Here is a 17424-nt window from a genome sequence, read left to right on the forward strand (position 1 = left end):
ATCTTCTGCATTTCCTGTTGGCCATCTGGAAGGACCTCGCAGACATGCATACTTATAACAAGGCACGCCGCAAGCACGAGACCTCTGAGCCCGCAGGCTGCTTGTGCTGAGGAACTGCCTATACGATCGCCGACAGTGATTTAAAAAGCAACTTCGCAACGATCTACAGAGCTTTAGACAACAAAATGCCACTGCCTGTTGTTTCCATCGACTTTATTGGTCATGAGAGATGCGATGGTCATGCGTGTCGTCTTCTATCTTCACCTATCCTCTCACCTCGCGAAGCCACTGCCACCAGGGAGCATTTGTCAAGAGCAATACGAGGAGAGAATAGATGAGGATAACCGAAAAATACCAGGCGTGCCGAGCGATAGAGTAATGTCTAAACCTGTGATGGCGAACGACCAGCAATCCTTTCCCGTATTTTCCCACAGAAAAATATTTTCATACCACCTTGCACTCATGCCACAAGGCAAGACTATCGTCTTTGTTGTCTGATCAAGCTACATGCCACTGTTACCTGCTCGCTCTTATACCGCATCGTCATCCACGTGTCACTGATTCAGACATCACACGTGCAGTGGACAGAAAATTGTTTGAGTATATCTTCATTAAGTTTAATCTGAATATACAAGAAAAAGGTTTCATGCCCTGCCGATGCAGGCGTGGTATCATATTCGCAGCACAATTTCATCCATCCCTTCATCAAAACACCTTCCCGGTACGCCAGCGCCATATCAAAGTGCGCCAAACTCATGTACACATGCATCGTTTTACTAGTATCGCAGCTGGTCTGAAAGAGATCCGTCAATCTCTACTTAAATCCGGAGTGGTCCCCGAATTTAGTAGCGGTTGCGCTGCCACCAGCGGCGACGGCGGTAGGGAGTGTGCGTGGCGGGAGGAGAGTAGTGGTCGACCTTGGACCTCTGCTGGCGGCGCTTGTGCAGACGACCGCTGCAGCAGGTGAAGAAGACGACGATCGTGCCGAGGAGCAGGCAGATGGCGGCAGCGAGCAGGGTCCAGAGGGCGACGTCGAAGTGGGCGTAGCTGTCGCTGGCGCCGCCGTCGGAGTCGTCGTTGACGTTCTTCTTGATCAGCGCGAAGCCGACCCAGTCGCAGATGAGGGCGACGAGGGTGATGATGAAGGAGGTGCCGGCGACGAGGGCGGCGAAGAGGGAGCCGAACATGCCAGCGCCGACGGAGAGGACGAAGGCGATGAAGGAGACGGCAGCGGCGATGGGGTGGAGGATCATGACGCGGGTCAGGGCCTCGGAGGTGTTGGAGGAGTAGGTGGAGTAGTTGGTGCCGTCGGACTCGGAGACGATCTGGGCCGGGTCGTAGCCGATGCGGGCGGAGGGACAGCGGTCGGAGCCACTTGGATATGTTAGTGATAGGGTTGTCGACTTGAAGATGAGGTCGACTTACTCTGCGTTGGCGCCGCGGATGCAGTATCCGAACGTGCCAAATGTGATCTCGTTGCCGGCGGAAGCATCACCAAGTTTCACGGTCAAGATGGAGATGTTGTTCACCACCGGCGAGGAGATGCTGGTGATGACCAGGAGGACCGTTGCTACGAGGAGCAAGAAGGTACCGAAGTGGTGGATAAAGCCTGTGACAGCCATGGTGATGGTGTTTTACTGCCGGCTGGCTAGTGTTGAAGGGTGTGGTGGTTGTTGATTGGCGTTAAGCTATATTGAACGAGACAAGTGGCGATGGAATATAGAGCGGATGAACATGTTCGTGAAAGGGAGGGCGAAGCCGTCCGCATATAAGCACCACCGTCTCAGGACCCCCCTGAGTAGAGCCACGAAGCAGGAATCTGCATGATGTGCGATGATCTGTGACTGCGACCACGCTGGGCACACGCTTCGGGGCCAAGAATGCCGTGTAAGTCAGGGTCTCGACGCAGCCCAACGGATGCGACGTCATCATGGTGGCCGTGGCCGAGCCTGGCCCTCCATTCTGGTGGCTTGACAAAATGGAATGGACCCTTGCTTGCGCAAACAGACCCCCCGCGCCACGGTTGGTCGGCTCGACTAGTTGCTAGGCTCCTCCGTGAGTGTTCTTTTCGGTTCGAGCCAAAAAAGCTGGTGATGGTGGCTTCTCTCAGCGGGTGAACGTGGCACTGGGGGTGACGTACTAGCGACTTCGCGAATCTGATTGGTCCGTCGCGGCGTTGCTTGCCGATCTAGGGTATTGCAGGTTGCAGGTGTTCCTTGTTTTGTGGCCCTGGAATGACGCCACGCCCTGAATGAACCCCGGCACTGGTAATCCAACTTCAACGTCAGAGACGTTGGGCCAGCTGACTGCCGTTAATTGCCAATTCAAGACTTTTCCTCGGAGTGCTACATGCAAGCCGTCGTCAGTCGGGAACACGACGTTGTAGCGCTAGCAAAAGCCTCCAGAGACATCTTCGTCATTGTCGACTGGACTTTCCTAGGTTTGGCAATCTGATGTCGAGATGTCAAATGTCGTTCCTGTTCTTGGTGTGGCTCGTCCTGAACATCTCCAGGACCGACAGCTCAATGCATCGCCCACGCTCGCATAATTTAGGTTATGCAGCCGAAACATTATCAGTTCCGTCCGATCATCTGAGCCAATCCAAAGTCTTTCTGGAGATTTTCTGCCATCCCATCTCCTTAATGAGCCTCCTGCCGATTGCCAGTTTAGTCGGGAAATATTGTTCCCGTAATTCGACACGTCTTGGCGACAGCGCCAAACTCCGATCAGGCTGAAGGGCCGTTGCAATTCCTCAGCCTTAGTTTCCGGGAGCGGCGATGCGTTCTGTTGGAGACGCGCAATCGGCATGATGGTGCGATGGGGCTGAGGCAGTAGCAGATACCGTTGTCGGCCGTAGTTGGGCTATGCAAGTCCCACACGAAGCAAAAGAAAAGTCTTTCGGCCGCGTGTGCACGATCGGCACCATGTTCAACCATCCCGTGACTTCTCTCGCAGCTGCAAAAGACCATCCATGATGGGCGGCGTAGCGTTCCGTCTCTCGCGGCGCTGGATGCGGTCGATAATGGCGCGCGTGCTCACATCCATCGACTTGCTTCCGAGGAGAATGTCCTCCCACAGCTGGCTTTTCTCGGATGCCGGAATCTGGCCGCCTGTCTCCCAGTCTGCCAGGCCCTCAGTCATGATGTTTTTCGGCAAAGTTTCCTTCAAGGTAGACATCATGGTGGTCTCCCGACGAGACTCGGGCCAAGGGCCGTGAAGAGGCGAAGACCTGATGGCAGCCGCGTGGATGTACGACTCCGCCGGGAAGATGTGCACCGTAAACTCCTTGTGATCCTCCTCAGCTGCGGGGCGTGTAGTTTCGGTTTCGGGTGCGCTCTCGGAGGCCTTCGACTTGATTATCGGTTCGGGCGAGTTCGCGTTCGTGAGGAACATCTGGACGGAGCCGTGCAGTCGTGGTATCGCGATTTGGTACTGCAGCGGGCTCATGTTGACAAGCGATTTAGCCTGCGCCTTGTCGGCAAGCACTGAGATGAAAGAAGAGTTGTCCTACAGGTTGCGTTCAGGTTAGGAACATTGTCGCAAGCATGCCAAGATGCTGGAATCCTTACATTGAGCTTCTTGAACACCTCAACGCGGGCGAACTTTTGCAGCGAGTGCAGGACGGCGCGCCGCTCGGCAAACTTGGCTGGGCGCGGGGAGACAGTGACCTGGACGGTTCGAATGCCGAGCTTGTACGAGAGATCCTGGAGGACGGCATGTCCTCTGGTCGACATCTTGCGAGCTGTTGCGATCGAATGTCACATGCCTTTTGCAATCGCATGCTGAAGTTGAAGCTCCGCTCGAAGAGGTTGTCCAGCTATTGTGGAGTCCGCCACCGTGCGGATGCCCAGATTTGCCAACGGCCGCACAGTTTTCAGGCTGGGGTGCCCCGCCATGGCGGGGAGGGTTCGCTCTGCGACTGGTATCCTTCTAGAACAGCTTGGAACGCGCCTACGACATCAACTTGGGCAGCCTGCTTCGTGTTCAGATACATCTCCGGTAGCTGGACATTTTGAATATCTCGCCTATCTTTCACTGCATAGCTAGACAGCATTTCTACAGTCGCATCAAAGCTATCCCCGCACGAATCGTTCCACCAGACAGACAGACCGACTCGCAACCATGGCCGCCATCATCGACGCCGACGACATGATGGAGCCCACGCTCCAGTCCCTCCTCGACCAGCGCTCGCTACGCTGGATCTTTGTCGGTGGCAAGGGTGGTGTCGGAAAGACCACCACCTCGTGCTCTCTCGCCATCCAGCTCGCCAAGCACCGCCGCTCCGTCCTCCTCATCTCCACCGATCCGGCGCACAACCTGTCCGATGCCTTCAATCAGAAGTTCGGCAAGGAGGCCCGTCTGATTGACGGCTTCACCAACCTGAGCGCCATGGAGATTGACCCCAACGGCAGCATGCAGGATCTCCTTGCCGGACAGGGCGAGGACGTGGACGCCATGTCAGGCGGTCTGGGCGGCATGATGCAGGATCTCGCCTTTGCCGTATGTCTTTCCTCCGTCCTCCTCCCTCGTAGTTAAACCCAGCTAACAAAACGTCCCACGATAGATCCCTGGTATCGACGAAGCCATGTCCTTCGCCGAAGTCCTCAAGCAAGTAAAGTCCATGTCCTACGAAACAATCATCTTCGACACCGCCCCGACGGGCCACACCCTGCGCTTCCTCTCCTTCCCTTCCGTCCTCGAAAAGGCCCTCGCCAAGGTCTCCCAGCTCTCCTCCCAGTACGGGCCCCTCCTCAACGGCTTCCTCGGCCAGGGCGGCCAGCTGCCCAACGGCCAGAACCTCAACGAAATGATGGAGAAGCTCGAGACGCTGCGCGAGACCATCTCCGAGGTCAACACCCAGTTCAAGGACGAGGCCCTCACCACCTTCGTCTGCGTCTGCATCCCCGAGTTCCTGTCCCTGTACGAGACGGAGCGCATGATCCAGGAGCTCGCCAACTACGGCATCGACACCCACAGCATCGTCGTCAACCAGCTGCTCTTCCCCAAGAAGGGCAGCAACTGCGACCAGTGCAACGCCCGCCGCAAGATGCAGAAGAAGTATCTCGAGCAGATCGAGGAGCTGTACGACGAGTTCAACGTTGTCAAGATGCCGCTGCTCGTCGAGGAGGTCCGTGGAAAGGAGAAGCTGGAGAAGTTCAGCGAGATGCTGACGACGCCGTATGTGCCCCCTGAGATGGACTAAGCAAGCATGCGAGGGAAGGTTTCGTTTGAAGGGGAGAGGGTTGTTGGTGCATAGTGGTTCAAAACATGATTACGGAAAAGGCTTTCACGAAGGGATGGTAGCATGAGGCGTCAAGAGTCACGAGTGGAGATATAGAATACATTCACAAAACGATTTGATACCCGGTGATTCATGTGCAGGAGACTTTATTGATCATCTTGAGTGCGTGTTGTTAGATACAGAAAGAGCTCCACGCTGAGCACACTGTTTTATGGAGGATGAATTGTCCTCGTTATCCCTAGGTGTCGATGCTCTCCCGCATTACGATCACACACTTTGCTTCCCCCAAGACCAGCCTGAGACCCCTTCCAGGCGGTAAAAAAGAAACCTCCCTCCCAATCAATTCCCCGTGAACGCCGAAGACTAATGTCTTGTCCAACTTCCTCTTGGCAAGTGAGGACATGAGTTGTGCCGTATTTGTTTTTTTCCAGAATGATAAAGCCGTGATGCGATGCGTGTCGTCTAAGTAGTATTACAGTTGAAGAGGTCGTGACGAATGTTGCTATGGTCGTGCAGAAGTCGCTCAGAGCTCGCGGTAGTCACTAGGCCTTACGCGACGTTGGCGATTCTGGTGGCGGTGGGGATTGACTGGTCTCCTGAAGTAGGCGTCATCCTCGTTGTTCGGCTGGGTGAAGTTGTGGCGTTGTTGGTTGAAGCCGCCGGCCATGGCCCCGTTCATCCCACCATTCATACCACCGCCGTTCATATTACCGCCGTTCATTCCACCATTCATTCCGCCGTTCATACCATTCATGCCGTTCATGCCGTTCATGTTTCCGCCAAAGTTACCGCCGTTCCAGTTGTTGTTGCCCATGTCGAAGCCGCCTCCATTCATCGGGTTGAAGCCAGGCATGCCCATCATCGGGTTCATCATGCCCATCATCGGCATACCCATGTTCATGTTGCCCATGTTGGGCATGTTGGGCATGTTGGGCATGTTTGGCATATTAGGCATACCCATGAAACCGTTCATCATGTTCATGTTGCCGAAGCCCATCATAGGGTTCATTGGCATGTTGCCCATGCCATTCATGCCGTTCATCATGGCTTGTTGTTCCTGCTGCTTCTGCATTGCCTTGGGGGCTTTGGGAATCTTTGGGTTCTCCATCAACTCATCGGCAGGCCGTTTCTTAGAGTTGGTGGATTCTTCGGAACCAGCACGATCGACAGGTTTCGCCGAGGCAGTTGCGGGTGTGGCTGATGTTGACTTGGGTGTGCCGTCGGCTGCAGGGGCCGCTGTGGTGGCCGGGGCGGTTGAAGGCGACTTCTGAGGTGTGGGTGATTTCGCAGTTCCGTTGGCAGTCTCCGTCTTCGCCTCTTCCGTGTTCTCTTTCGGCGAAGCGGCTTGAGCTGGGGATGCGGCCGTTGCCGTCGGGCTCTTGGCCTCAGTCTTCTCGTTCAGATACTCCTTGATCTTGTCTGCAGCCTCCTCATCAGGTTTCAGGTCGTCGATCAAAACGCCCTCGTTAGAACAGTTGGGGCAGACGAAGTCCGATTCGATGAGAGCATTTGTGATGCAATCATTGCAATACGTCTTCTGGCAGCACGGGGTCTTCATTGGGTCTATGAACATCTTCTTGTCGATGGGGCATTCCAATCCTCTCTCCTGCAACTCCTTGTCTCCCATAGCAATCGCCTTGGCAGCGGAGGCTGAAGACTTGGCCTTGGCTTGGAACTGTTCCCACGATGCCTTGTCAGGCTCAGCGATAACGAATTCTCCCTCAGCGTTGACCATGATACCAGAAGGTCTCTTGGTCTCGTCGTCGCCGCTCTGTGCGAGGGCGACTGACTTGTCAACGGTGCGCAGGAATGAGCGGGGGATACCCGTAGTACGCTTCACGCGAGGACGGTTGTCAAACTCAGGGTCATCATTCGTCGGGCAAAGTTGAATCCAGTGTCCCTTCTCTCCACAGCGATAGCAAATGTATCCATTGGGAGGATCATGATCAGGCACATTGGCAGGTTTCTTGGATCCAGGCTTGAAAACGGGTGTTTGGCTGTGGTGATGTTAGTAACTGAAGTATGCATTGCGTGTCCGGATAACCTACTGTGACATCTCCTCCTGTTGGGCAGACCAAGACTCGGTCTGGGCCTGGAACATGGCCGCCATCTTCTCTTCTTCCGTCATGGCATTGTTCATCTGGCTGATGGCATTCGACGCCGCCTTGGCCGTTGCAGACTTGGTCGTTTGCTCCTTTCGAGAGGAGTTCTTCGCGGCGACGGGCATCTTGCCGGAGACATATCTAGCGCCGCGGCCAGCACCGGGTTTCGCGGCGGGTAGTCGGCGAGCGACTACAGTCGTGGATCGAGGAATGATTGTCGTGTCATCGTCGTATTCTGCCCATGGTTAGAAGGGACTCATCACAGCAGTCGGGAAATGGGCTTACCTTCACTTCCATCCTCAGAGTAAATGGCCAGGTCGAAGTCAGTTCCGTCGCCAAGACCACTCTTCAGGATGATGTCGCGCTTCAGCTCGAACACAGAAATGCCGGTGCCATCGAACTCGACTCGCGTCGGCTCTTTTTGCGACTTGAACTTGAAAAAGACGGAGGAAGCCATCGTGTCTCGCGTTGCGTAGTCTGATTACGACAGTTGATCGAAGCAGCAGACGCCGACAGCAGTAATGGCCAAGATCAAGATTTGATTGAATGCGGCGATGGTGAACCTGAAGGGCGACCACGAAGACGCGAAGCTAGGTGAGTAGAGAGTGATTTGATGCTAGTATTTTTTCTTGTTGCCTTTTGAGTGATCTCTCTTGCGTTCTGCACCTCTCAAGAGTAATGGAAATCAATTCTGATTTACTTGGAAGAACAAGGAAATAAGGGTTCGTGGGATGTAGAGAAAGAGTACAATGCCAAAGAGGCCGACAACCAACTGGACGATAGGCAGCCCTTTGTGTGAATTCCTCCTCACAGCCAAATCACCTCGACACCGTGCGCACCATCAGTCGAGAAGCCTCAATAAGCCAAGTATATTTTCTCCTGGTCAGTATGTGTGTAGATCGAAGCGAGAGCTGCTGCAATGCTCTGCTTGCCAGTAGGGGAGATAACGGTCGGGGGTGGTGAAAGGTTCGCGTCGAGCGGGCACTTGCGTCGCTTGTCGCCGAGATTTCGGAAAGTGTTTGGTCGAAGGCTGAGCGGCAGGTAAAATGTCGCACAGTCGTACAAGAGCGGATCCCTGAGCAGGGAAAGGCGTAGCGATCGAAATGACGGGAAAACGGGCGACGTGTGATGTTCGTGGCAGGAAAAAGAGGAGTAAAGCAAAGGGGGAAGAGGAGAGATATAGCCGGGCTTGGGTTGCAGGCAGACATGACTGGCAGAGGAAGAGAGGGTGCTCTGGAACCCACTTGGTACGCTGCCACCTGATTCTGTAGCACTCTCTCTCGGGGCAGGTGGCAGGTCGCAGCTGGCTGGGCTGGCCGGATGGCACGTGAGCTGTCGGAGTGCAATTTCTGAGCTGGCAGGCACGAATTCCCGAGGGTCTTTTCCAGTCTCCACTCACTGCTGCTTTCCCTCTTTGTTCCTGCCACGTCCAAAAAGTCGGAGCTGAGTCACTGAGACCATCAGCCACAGCACCAGCCACTTGCAGTAAGCCACAGAGCTCCCAAACCACTCTCAAACGGAAACCGCCGGCGCGGCCGGGTCACGTGCTGCAGCACGCAAAAGGTCCTCTACGCTGTAGGCCTAGCGTCTCCACGCTCTCCAAAGTGTTAGCAAATTGCGGGCACCCGGTCCCTTACTGCTGCTGATACGGCCGCTGCTTGCCGAAGCGCCACGCATTGAGTACCCCGCCATCTGAGCACCTCAGTCACAGTCAGTGTGGGCAGGCGCATGTGGTGGTGGTAAGAGGTACTCTCGGTGCAGCAGTTTTCTGGTCAGCTCTATTGCGCCCGATGTAGAAGGTCCAGTCCGGCGTCATGCCCCGCACCTCATTGTTGAACGGCCTCGCCCGCCCTCAGACTATTCGAAAGTTTCTTCCTACAACTCCCAGACTTCTCCCGTGTTGGCAAACGACTCGGATAGCTAACGCTCGCCGTCCTTACCTTACCCAAGCAATACAAGCTCACCAAGCTCGCAAGATGGCTCCCCAACTTGACGGCTACTTCAAGCAGGTCGACAACGACGCCGACCACTTCATCGAGCGCCTCAGGAAGGCCGTTGCGATCCCTTCGATCTCTGCCGACGTCGCGCGCCGTCCCGATGTCGTGAAGATGGGCGAGTGGCTCGCCGCCGAGCTCAAGTCTCTTGGCGCTTCCGTCGAGCTCCGCCCCCTCGGCGAGCAGCCTGATAAGCCCGGCCTGCAGTTGCCCCCCGTTGTGCTCGGCAGATATGGAAACGACAAGAACAAGAGGACTATCCTGGTCTACGGCCACTACGACGTCCAGCCTGCCGAGAAGAGTGACGGCTGGTCTACTGAGCCTTTCGAGCTCTCCGTCGACGAGAAGGGTCGCATGTTTGGTCGCGGTTCTACCGACGACAAGGGACCCGTTCTCGGCTGGTTGAACGCCATTGAGGCTCACCAGAAGGCCGGCATTGACTTCCCCGTCAACCTGCTTATGTGCTTCGAGGGTATGGAGGAGTACGGCTCTGAAGGTCTCGATGATCTTATTGAGGCTGAGGCTAAGAAGTACTTCGCCGACGCGGACGCCGTCTGCATTTCCGACAACTACTGGCTTGGAACCGAGAAGCCATGCTTGACCTATGGTCTGCGTGGCTGCAACTACTACTCTGTTGAGATCTCCGGCCCCGGCGCCGACCTCCACAGCGGTGTCTTTGGCGGTACTGCCCAGGAGCCCATGACCGACATGGTTCGCGTCTTGGGTTCCCTGGTTGACACCGACGGCAAGATCCAGATTCCCGGTATCATGGGGCAGGTTGCTCCTGTTACTTCTGAGGAGGAGGGTCTCTACGATGGCATTGCCTTCACCATGGAGACTCTCCAAGAGTCTCTCGGCAGCAAGACCACCATCTTTGAGGACAAGAAGCCTACTCTCATGGCGAGATGGCGTTACCCCTCTCTCTCCCTCCACGGCATCGAGGGAGCCTTCTCCGCCCCTGGCGCGAAGACCGTTATCCCCGCCAAGGTCACTGGCAAGTTCTCCATCCGTACCGTGCCCAACATGGAGATCGACCAGACCAACGAGTGCGTCTACAAGTACGTCAAGGAGCAGTTCGCCAAGCTTGGCAGCAAGAACACCATGAAGGTGTGGGCTCAGCACACCGGCAAGTGGTGGGTTGCGTCGCCTAAGCACTGGAACTTCACTGCTGCTGCCAAGGCTACCGAGCGCGTGTGGGGTGTCCAGCCCGACTTCACTCGCGAGGGTGGAAGGTAAATACAACTCGCCCACAAAAACGTTGATAATTGCTAACCATTCGCAGCATTCCCGTTACCCTGACCTTCGAACAGGCCACTGGCAAGAACGTCCTTCTGCTGCCCATGGGTAGCTCCACCGACGGTGCCCACTCCATCAACGAGAAGCTGGACAAGCGCAACTACATCGAGGGTATCAAGCTTCTGGGTGCCTACCTGCACTATGTTGCCGAGGAGCCCATGGCATAATTGATCGTGTGACCACAAGGAGGGAGGAGGCAAGGAACAGTAGATTCGGTAGCGTACATAGTCAGCTGCTTTGTACGGCTAACGACGGGCCCATACTGGCCCGCAGCCGATTATCTGCCGGCACACTGTAGACGCATTTATCGCGTAACAGTGTACCGCTATTTAGGAAGTTGAAGGTTTAGGTCATAGGCGAAATAATCAAATACCCAGATCAGTCAAATTATTCGTGCCCAAGTTAAATCTATGTATGTGGGGGTATTGGTCCGTAAGATGTCATATTGCGCGTTCAGCGTGGTGGTATATCGTATCCGGTAATTCGAGCCAAAGAAACAAAACGCCGGTGTGGATGATGAGGTGAAGCCCAAATCGGGTCGGGATATCTCGTGGAGTGGGTGGGTATCGGAGCTTTTCTCCACGCGAAAGCTCTATTTCTTCCGGGCGGCAGCCGTCACCCGGCGGCTCCGCCTCTTCGCCACCACCTCCGGGTCCCACGTCCCGGAGAACATGTCTTCAAGATCATCCTCGTCCTCCGAGTCCAACTCAATCTCCTCCTCGGGCTCGGAGGAGTCCTCCCCCGCGGACCCCTCCCCGCTCTCCTCGCCTTCGCGCTCCGCATCCCCGGCGACCGCCTTGTCCTTCGTGCCTCCCATCACCTCGTCCTCGTCACTTTCGCTCTCGTCAGACACCCCATCCTCGTCTTCATCGGGGTATCCCTCCTGCCCGGGGGAAACGTCCTCCCAGCTGCGGAATGGCACCACACGCTCGACCTCGAGGATGAACTTGCCGACCTTGTACTTCTGGCTGAGCTCCTTGGCGTCGACGTACTTCCAGCCGAGCTTGGCGCTGCACAGCAGGCATGTGATGTCGGCGACGACGTGCCAGCCCGTGACGAGCTGGCGGTTCTCGCACTTGCCGATGCGCACGTTGGCGAGGGTGCCGGGCCCCGCGGGGCCGGAGTTCCTGGTGGACGAGGGCGAGGCGGGCGTGGGCAGGGTCGTGGGGGAGACGAGGTAGGCGCGGCCGTAGCGGCCGGTGAAGCCCTTCGAGACGATCTGGGAGGCGAAGGCGATGTCGCTGGAGCAGGTTGAGCACCGCAGCGTGTCGGGCTGCGTGCGGGAGATGGTGAGGGCGGCGGGTTTGGTGCGGGTTTGTCGGCGGGGGCGGAGGCGGGTGGGCGGGAGTTTGGTGTCGGCGGGGGAGGAGGGCGATGAGGTTGTGATGGTGTCTTGGTAGGGCGGCGGGGGAGGGCTGTTTGGAGGCGTCGGGGCCTCGTCTGTCGTTGAGGATGTCGGCGAGGAGGAGAGGGAGGGGATCTGGCTTGCTTCTGGCGTTGGGGTTGTTGTCGCCGTTGTCGCCGTCGTCGTTGGTGGTAAGGATGGGCGGCGGCGAAATGGGAGGTTGAAAGAGGGGAGGAGGTAGGTTGGGAACGTTGGGCGGGAGACGATGATGTTTGGCGCCATGGTTTTGTGGTGTTTACTCTTTTTCGTTTTCTTTGTGTCTCTCGAGGATATGCGCCCGAGGTTGTGTAAGTTGCGCAGCGCCTCCGGATACAGGTCCGGAAGGGCACGATATGCGGGTGGAGAACAGAAAGAGAGGAGCTACGTTCGTTGGGAAAGATTGCGGCGCGCGATGGAAGCAACAGTCGGGGAGCCAAACATGACTTTTTTTCGTCTTCCTCTGGTGTTTGGTGTTTGTTATGTAGGTGTTAGTCGGTCCGGGACCGAAGGTGTATGGATAAGGGAATCTTGGGACGACGCCGGGCTGGGTTTGCTTGGGGTGGTTATTGCTGTCACGCCCTGGACTGCGCGACCGGAGAGGGTCCGTCAGACGGCCTGGTTCGATGTCAAATATGGTGTGGGCTGGGCGTACTTATTGGTCAAGACCGGGTTGGAAGAGAGAGTCAGGTAGGCACACCCATTCGTATGATGGAAGACAGCTTTTCGGCACGAGACGGAGGGCAGGTCAGGCTGGCTTGAATGACTTATGGGCCGGCCGCCTGGCATCAGGTTTGGGCAGGTTGGGGATCGCGCGCCAAAAACGTTGTGTGTGTGTAATTCCTTCACGGCTGCTGCGGTAGTTAAGGTACTTCAAGGGTAAAGGATAAGGTAATGGGCCATGCGTTCTCTCTCTTTCTGGGTCTCAAGGTAATGCGGCCGGCGCGCCGTTGCGACGGCTGCCCCCGCCTTGTTTTGCGGTGAGGGACGGTGTGTGAGAGATACTACGTCCTAAGGTCTGGGCGTCGTTCCCTTTTCTGACCTCTCGTCTCAAACGATTACATGTAAGCTGCGCAAGTAACCGTTGTATTCGAGTTCGGTTTGCAATACTACTCCATTCGGGGAAGGCTGAGGAGAAAGGTGAAAGAGAGAGAGGGGGCAAAACGTGGGCTTGTCATGCCAGATCCTGCGGAAGCTTTTGGCGAGGTGACTGGCTGAGTCGTTCATGAAGGGTGAACCTGTGACCTTTACCTCCTCACAAAGTCCGAACGGAGCTTGGGAGAGAGGGCAAATGGGACATCTGCTGGCCTGGCCTGGCCTCCTCTTCGACCCCCAACCCCCTCTTCCTCCGATCAACAGTCTCAGACGACCAGCGCTCGGAGGTTGCGGGCGGCAGCATGTCGCATGAGCGATCAGCGGTCGTTAGGCTTGGGTAAGGTCAGTCCGGTGTCTGCCCCCACCCTCCAAGGCGTTATCGATAACACCTTTTTGGAGGACGTGAGCCGATAAGATGCGTCGAGGTGGAGAAGCCGCACCATCCTTGGATAGTGTAGTCGGTGCCGGCAATGGGAGAGGTTGCAGTTGGTTTGTCAACGCTCGGCGACCCTTCCCAATATTTTTTGCTGTGTCACTCGAGATTTCCTCCTGGTGATGCTGGTTGGACGGAAATGTGGGTATGATCATTGATCACCTCATTCGATGGTCAAGCCCCGTCAGATGTGCTCCAAGCCAACGACAACGACGACGGCGACGGGTGTGCGGCAAGCTTTGGGGGTCCAGTTCCCCCCTCTTTTGGAGACGGGCGAGAGAGGGGAAGGAGAAAGTTAAAGGGCTTCTAGAAGGAGCGAGCTTCCGTTTCGCTATCAATCTTACGAGTCGTGATGTTGCGGTTTTGTTTGCACGCCCTGCCGGAAAGCTTCTGTGCGTCCAGAGAAGGTTCGGGATATGGAGCAATCGACACCGAAACTTTTGCTTGGTGTCTTTTGCACAAGTTGGACAAGACGGTCATCTGAGCCATTGAGTTGCTGGCCTGCTGACCAACCGCAGACGCCTCCGGGCGATCGCAACCGCGGCGACTGTCTGCCTTCTGACATAAACCACATTCCCATTCTGATCTATGATGGTACTCAAACAGCTTTGGATATTATTATTAGGCGATATGATGGCACTTCATGTTTATCATTAGCAACAGCTAAACCGCCCCGTTCATGCCATGCCAGTGAGCCAAGGGGTAACGGGGTCGATGAGAACCCCGGAGCCCAGGCAATGATGACTCGCAATCGCGAAATGTCAAGTGTGGGGAAACGGAGCGGCTGGGCGCGGTCAAGTGACCCGAACAGAAACACGAACACCCCGGAGAGCACACATCTCTTTGACGCAAAGCTGGGGAATCGCACCACGTCTACCCCAGTATTTCCGCCGTATACTGACGTTCTTCGCAAGCTGGTGTTTAGTGACGAGGTGCTTGTCACGGCATTCCTGTGATTAATCAATCGACCAAGGTAGACCGGATCCCGTCGAACGGTTCGTGGGCTCCTCCGACCATGCCGGGCTCCGGGGCGGGGGATCGCTGCATTGACGGTCGCGGGTTGCCCAGGGAAGGGGAGCCACGTTGTTGTCCGTGGAGCGTTTGGACCGTTTTGACTAAAGCTGTACGACGGCACGGCGAACGTTTGTAATAGATTTGAGGAACTCAAGACAACATCACGCAAGCCAAGAAGAAGGCGACCCTTGGCCTCTAAGGTTTGGGGGATGGAATGGTTTCTGGGCAGTTGGAGTTTGACGCAAAAAGGCCAACCATAAGCACACCGATCGATCAGAAGCTTCCACGGTTATCTGTCACTGATACGATGATCTGCCTTGTGCTGGACCAGATGCCGGCGCATGATGTGCGATTACCTCAAACTGCTCCAGCCAAAGTCTAGGGGATCCAGAGGGGTTACTCATTCTTGTGGAATCCATCACTAAGAAGAGGCAAACTCCGTGATGCAAGAACAGGTCAGGGTTCTCCGTGTACACCGTCCGCCAGACACTGGGCTTGGGCTGGCTGCAGGTTGGATTTTGGGCTCGACTGGGCTCGGCTCAGCGCTGTCCACGTGCATGTGAACTTGCAGCTTCCCCCCCCTTCCCTCACTCCATCCCACGGCCCTTGTCGCTGTCTGTTATGCGATTGGCAAGCCGGTCCAAGTGCCAAGCGCCGCGCCGGATCCGGATGGGGAGCGTCCAGCCGAACCGTGATTGTTGGCGGCGGTTGACTGGCTTCGTGAATGATTAGGTCGTTAGGCAAACCCAAAATCCATTGAGGTTGAGGAGATCACGACTTGACCAGCCCAAGGACGGAGAAGGGCTTGAATTGGCGGCAAGATGAAGGGGTAGACAAGCAAGGCAGCCAATGTGACGCGGCGCAGTGGAAAACGTGCTTGACAGTGCAACATGTACGGGGCGCCGCAGTGGGCTCCTGGCCGGTTTCGTAAGCCCAGAGGCCGTCCGCTCCGTGCTACCGTGGTGGACGACGCTCTAATTAGGGGTCCCGGTGCGGCAATCAACAAGAAACTGGGGAAGTCGATGCGTGATCATCCTGCAATTCGTCGGGGGAGGGTGTATGATGCTTGGAATCTTCGCGAAAGACCAACAACAGGCTCAGACTCCAGACAATGGCAAACATGTTACGCATCAAATGCCATGCCGTGGAGGTGCATTGCCATCGAGAGGACACTGGAAAGAGAGGGGGGAGCATGGGTGGTCGCGCCATCAAAGAAGCGGAAGGTGGAGATGGCATGGCTGATTATGACTGTCCTGTGTGGCTCCGGTGCAGCTGGGTGGTTGTGCCGTGGCCGCTGGTGGTGCAGCAACTGGTCCCCTTCCCACGGTGCCCCCGTCTCCGCCACGCTGGACATTTCCACGCTCTAGGACTCCGCTGTGGTTTTAAAGGTACTCGCCGGCCAGTCTCACCCACTGACCTCCTGCCCTTCTCCTCCCACACCGTTCTTCACCGCTCGCAAAAGAAGGTACCCCTTCGCTCCCGCAACAACCGCCGTTCGCAACGCAAAAAAAAAAAAAAAAATCTCGACAACCTCTCCGTCTCGACAAGCAAGCAATCAATCGCTGTTTACAGCCTCACCGCCAGACAATCCAATAGCTCGATCATCCAAACAAGTCTCTCACGACTCCAATCCAACTCTCCGAATCCAATTCAACCTTCTCAATCACGATCAATCCCAATCTGTCGACCGGTTCCGAATCCCCGAGAACCGCACCTACCAACACCACATCACAAAAATACACCGAGTCAAGACCAACACCCCCAGGAAATCAATCGCAATGGCGCCAATGAGACAGCAGAGTAATTACAGTAGTAGTAATTTTGATGGCGAGGCCGTTGTCCGTCAGGCCAATGTCCTTGCCAGCTGCTACATCGTCGACTCTGCCGCGACTCTTCGCGGTCTCCACTACTGCACTACCGGGGCCGCAGGTACGTCGCATCCATTCCAATCACCCCTTCTTCAGCCTCATCTTCGACCAACTCGTCGATCACCTGTCTCTCTCTATCCGTCCCCGCCCCCACACTTTCCAACGTCTCACACACTCTCTGGCATGCATGATCCACGACGCTAACCATTCCGCTATCAACAGGGGCCGAGTGGTATTCCTGAGGTCCCCTCCTCAGGACTACCATCACCTCCATCAAGCCCCCCCCTCGCGGCCATAACGGCATCCAACCAGCTCGCGCTGCTTCCCAAAGCCACCAAGCAGCGCCAGCAGCCCGGTAAGAGGATCAGCCGTCGAGGGGGGGCAGCACTTACGATCAGGGAAGAATGTGAGAGATTCTTTTGTGAGTCCATGAAGGCTGTGTTCCGCGGTGAGAGGGGCACTGGTCCGAATGGCTCCGGCCTGACGGGTGTTTATTCTATGCAAACTCCGCCGTCCGACGAGGACCTGGCTGTTCAGCCCCACTTTGGCGGGCGTGAGACCGATACAAAGGCTCCCGCACCCGCCACAGCGTGGATGGAGGTCTGGGACTTTGCCGGCGGCGCGAGTTTCCGGGCATTTGTGGCGGACGACGGGGCTGAAAAGTCCCTGTTTGCCTTGTTTGATAGGAACGTCATCGGACGTGACCTGAAGCCTGCGTACGTTCACTTGAGATGACTCACGATCTATTACATGCTGACCGTTATCTAGGCTCATGGCTTTGATGGAGTTGGTTGACGGTCCACTGGACTGCCAGCATCTCGTCATCTGCATTGACCGAGGCATCGAGGAGGAAGACGCGAAATCATTGATGAAGAGCCTGCAGTGGGTGGGCTTCGAGCTGACGACGCTGGACCGCTGGGCGCATGACGTGGACGTGACGAGCAACAGGTGGCTGTTCATGGGCATGGAAATCTAGTACATGAACAGCTATCTCGTGTG

General features: G+C 56.1%; 7 protein-coding genes across 7 annotated transcripts; 3 read left to right on the top strand and 4 right to left on the bottom strand.

Moving 5' to 3' along the window:
- Positions 1 to 842: 842 nt before the first annotated feature.
- On the bottom strand, positions 843 to 1622 carry RIM9 (pH-response regulator protein palI/RIM9; the record flags this gene model as incomplete). The annotated part of the gene is made up of 2 exons (XM_036644939.1): positions 843 to 1374; positions 1426 to 1622. The coding sequence occupies 2 exons, from the start codon at positions 1620 to 1622 to the stop codon at positions 843 to 845; spliced, it is 729 nt and encodes a 242-aa protein (XP_036489685.1).
- A 1306-nt stretch (positions 1623 to 2928) lies between these two features.
- CGCS363_v013091 (uncharacterized protein) lies at positions 2929 to 3734 on the bottom strand (the record flags this gene model as incomplete). The annotated part of the gene is made up of 2 exons (XM_036644940.1): positions 2929 to 3507; positions 3570 to 3734. 2 exons carry the CDS (start codon positions 3732 to 3734, stop codon positions 2929 to 2931), a joined length of 744 nt encoding a protein of 247 aa, XP_036489684.1.
- A 388-nt stretch (positions 3735 to 4122) lies between these two features.
- On the top strand, positions 4123 to 5203 carry get3 (ATPase get3; the record flags this gene model as incomplete). The annotated part of the gene is made up of 2 exons (XM_036644941.1): positions 4123 to 4500; positions 4565 to 5203. 2 exons carry the CDS (start codon positions 4123 to 4125, stop codon positions 5201 to 5203), a joined length of 1017 nt encoding a protein of 338 aa, XP_036489687.1.
- Positions 5204 to 5765: 562 nt separating this feature from the next.
- On the bottom strand, positions 5766 to 7801 carry CGCS363_v013093 (putative RING finger protein; the record flags this gene model as incomplete). The annotated part of the gene is made up of 3 exons (XM_036644942.1): positions 5766 to 7239; positions 7291 to 7579; positions 7630 to 7801. The coding sequence occupies 3 exons, from the start codon at positions 7799 to 7801 to the stop codon at positions 5766 to 5768; spliced, it is 1935 nt and encodes a 644-aa protein (XP_036489686.1).
- Positions 7802 to 9320: 1519 nt separating this feature from the next.
- dug1-0 (Cys-Gly metallodipeptidase dug1) lies at positions 9321 to 10801 on the top strand (the record flags this gene model as incomplete). The annotated part of the gene is made up of 2 exons (XM_036644943.1): positions 9321 to 10570; positions 10621 to 10801. 2 exons carry the CDS (start codon positions 9321 to 9323, stop codon positions 10799 to 10801), a joined length of 1431 nt encoding a protein of 476 aa, XP_036489689.1.
- A 425-nt stretch (positions 10802 to 11226) lies between these two features.
- CGCS363_v013095 (Protein yippee-like) lies at positions 11227 to 12261 on the bottom strand (the record flags this gene model as incomplete). Its single annotated transcript, XM_036644944.1, has 1 exon — positions 11227 to 12261. One exon carries the CDS (start codon positions 12259 to 12261, stop codon positions 11227 to 11229), a length of 1035 nt encoding a protein of 344 aa, XP_036489688.1.
- Positions 12262 to 16854: 4593 nt separating this feature from the next.
- CGCS363_v013096 (uncharacterized protein) lies at positions 16855 to 17401 on the top strand (the record flags this gene model as incomplete). Its single annotated transcript, XM_036644945.1, has 2 exons — positions 16855 to 17141; positions 17194 to 17401. 2 exons carry the CDS (start codon positions 16855 to 16857, stop codon positions 17399 to 17401), a joined length of 495 nt encoding a protein of 164 aa, XP_036489691.1.
- Positions 17402 to 17424: the final 23 nt, after the last annotated feature.

The sequence above is a fragment of the Colletotrichum siamense genome, assembly GCF_013390195.1.
Source record: "Colletotrichum siamense strain Cg363 chromosome Unknown KSG_Cg363_contig09, whole genome shotgun sequence".
NCBI lineage: Eukaryota > Fungi > Ascomycota > Sordariomycetes > Glomerellales > Glomerellaceae > Colletotrichum > Colletotrichum siamense.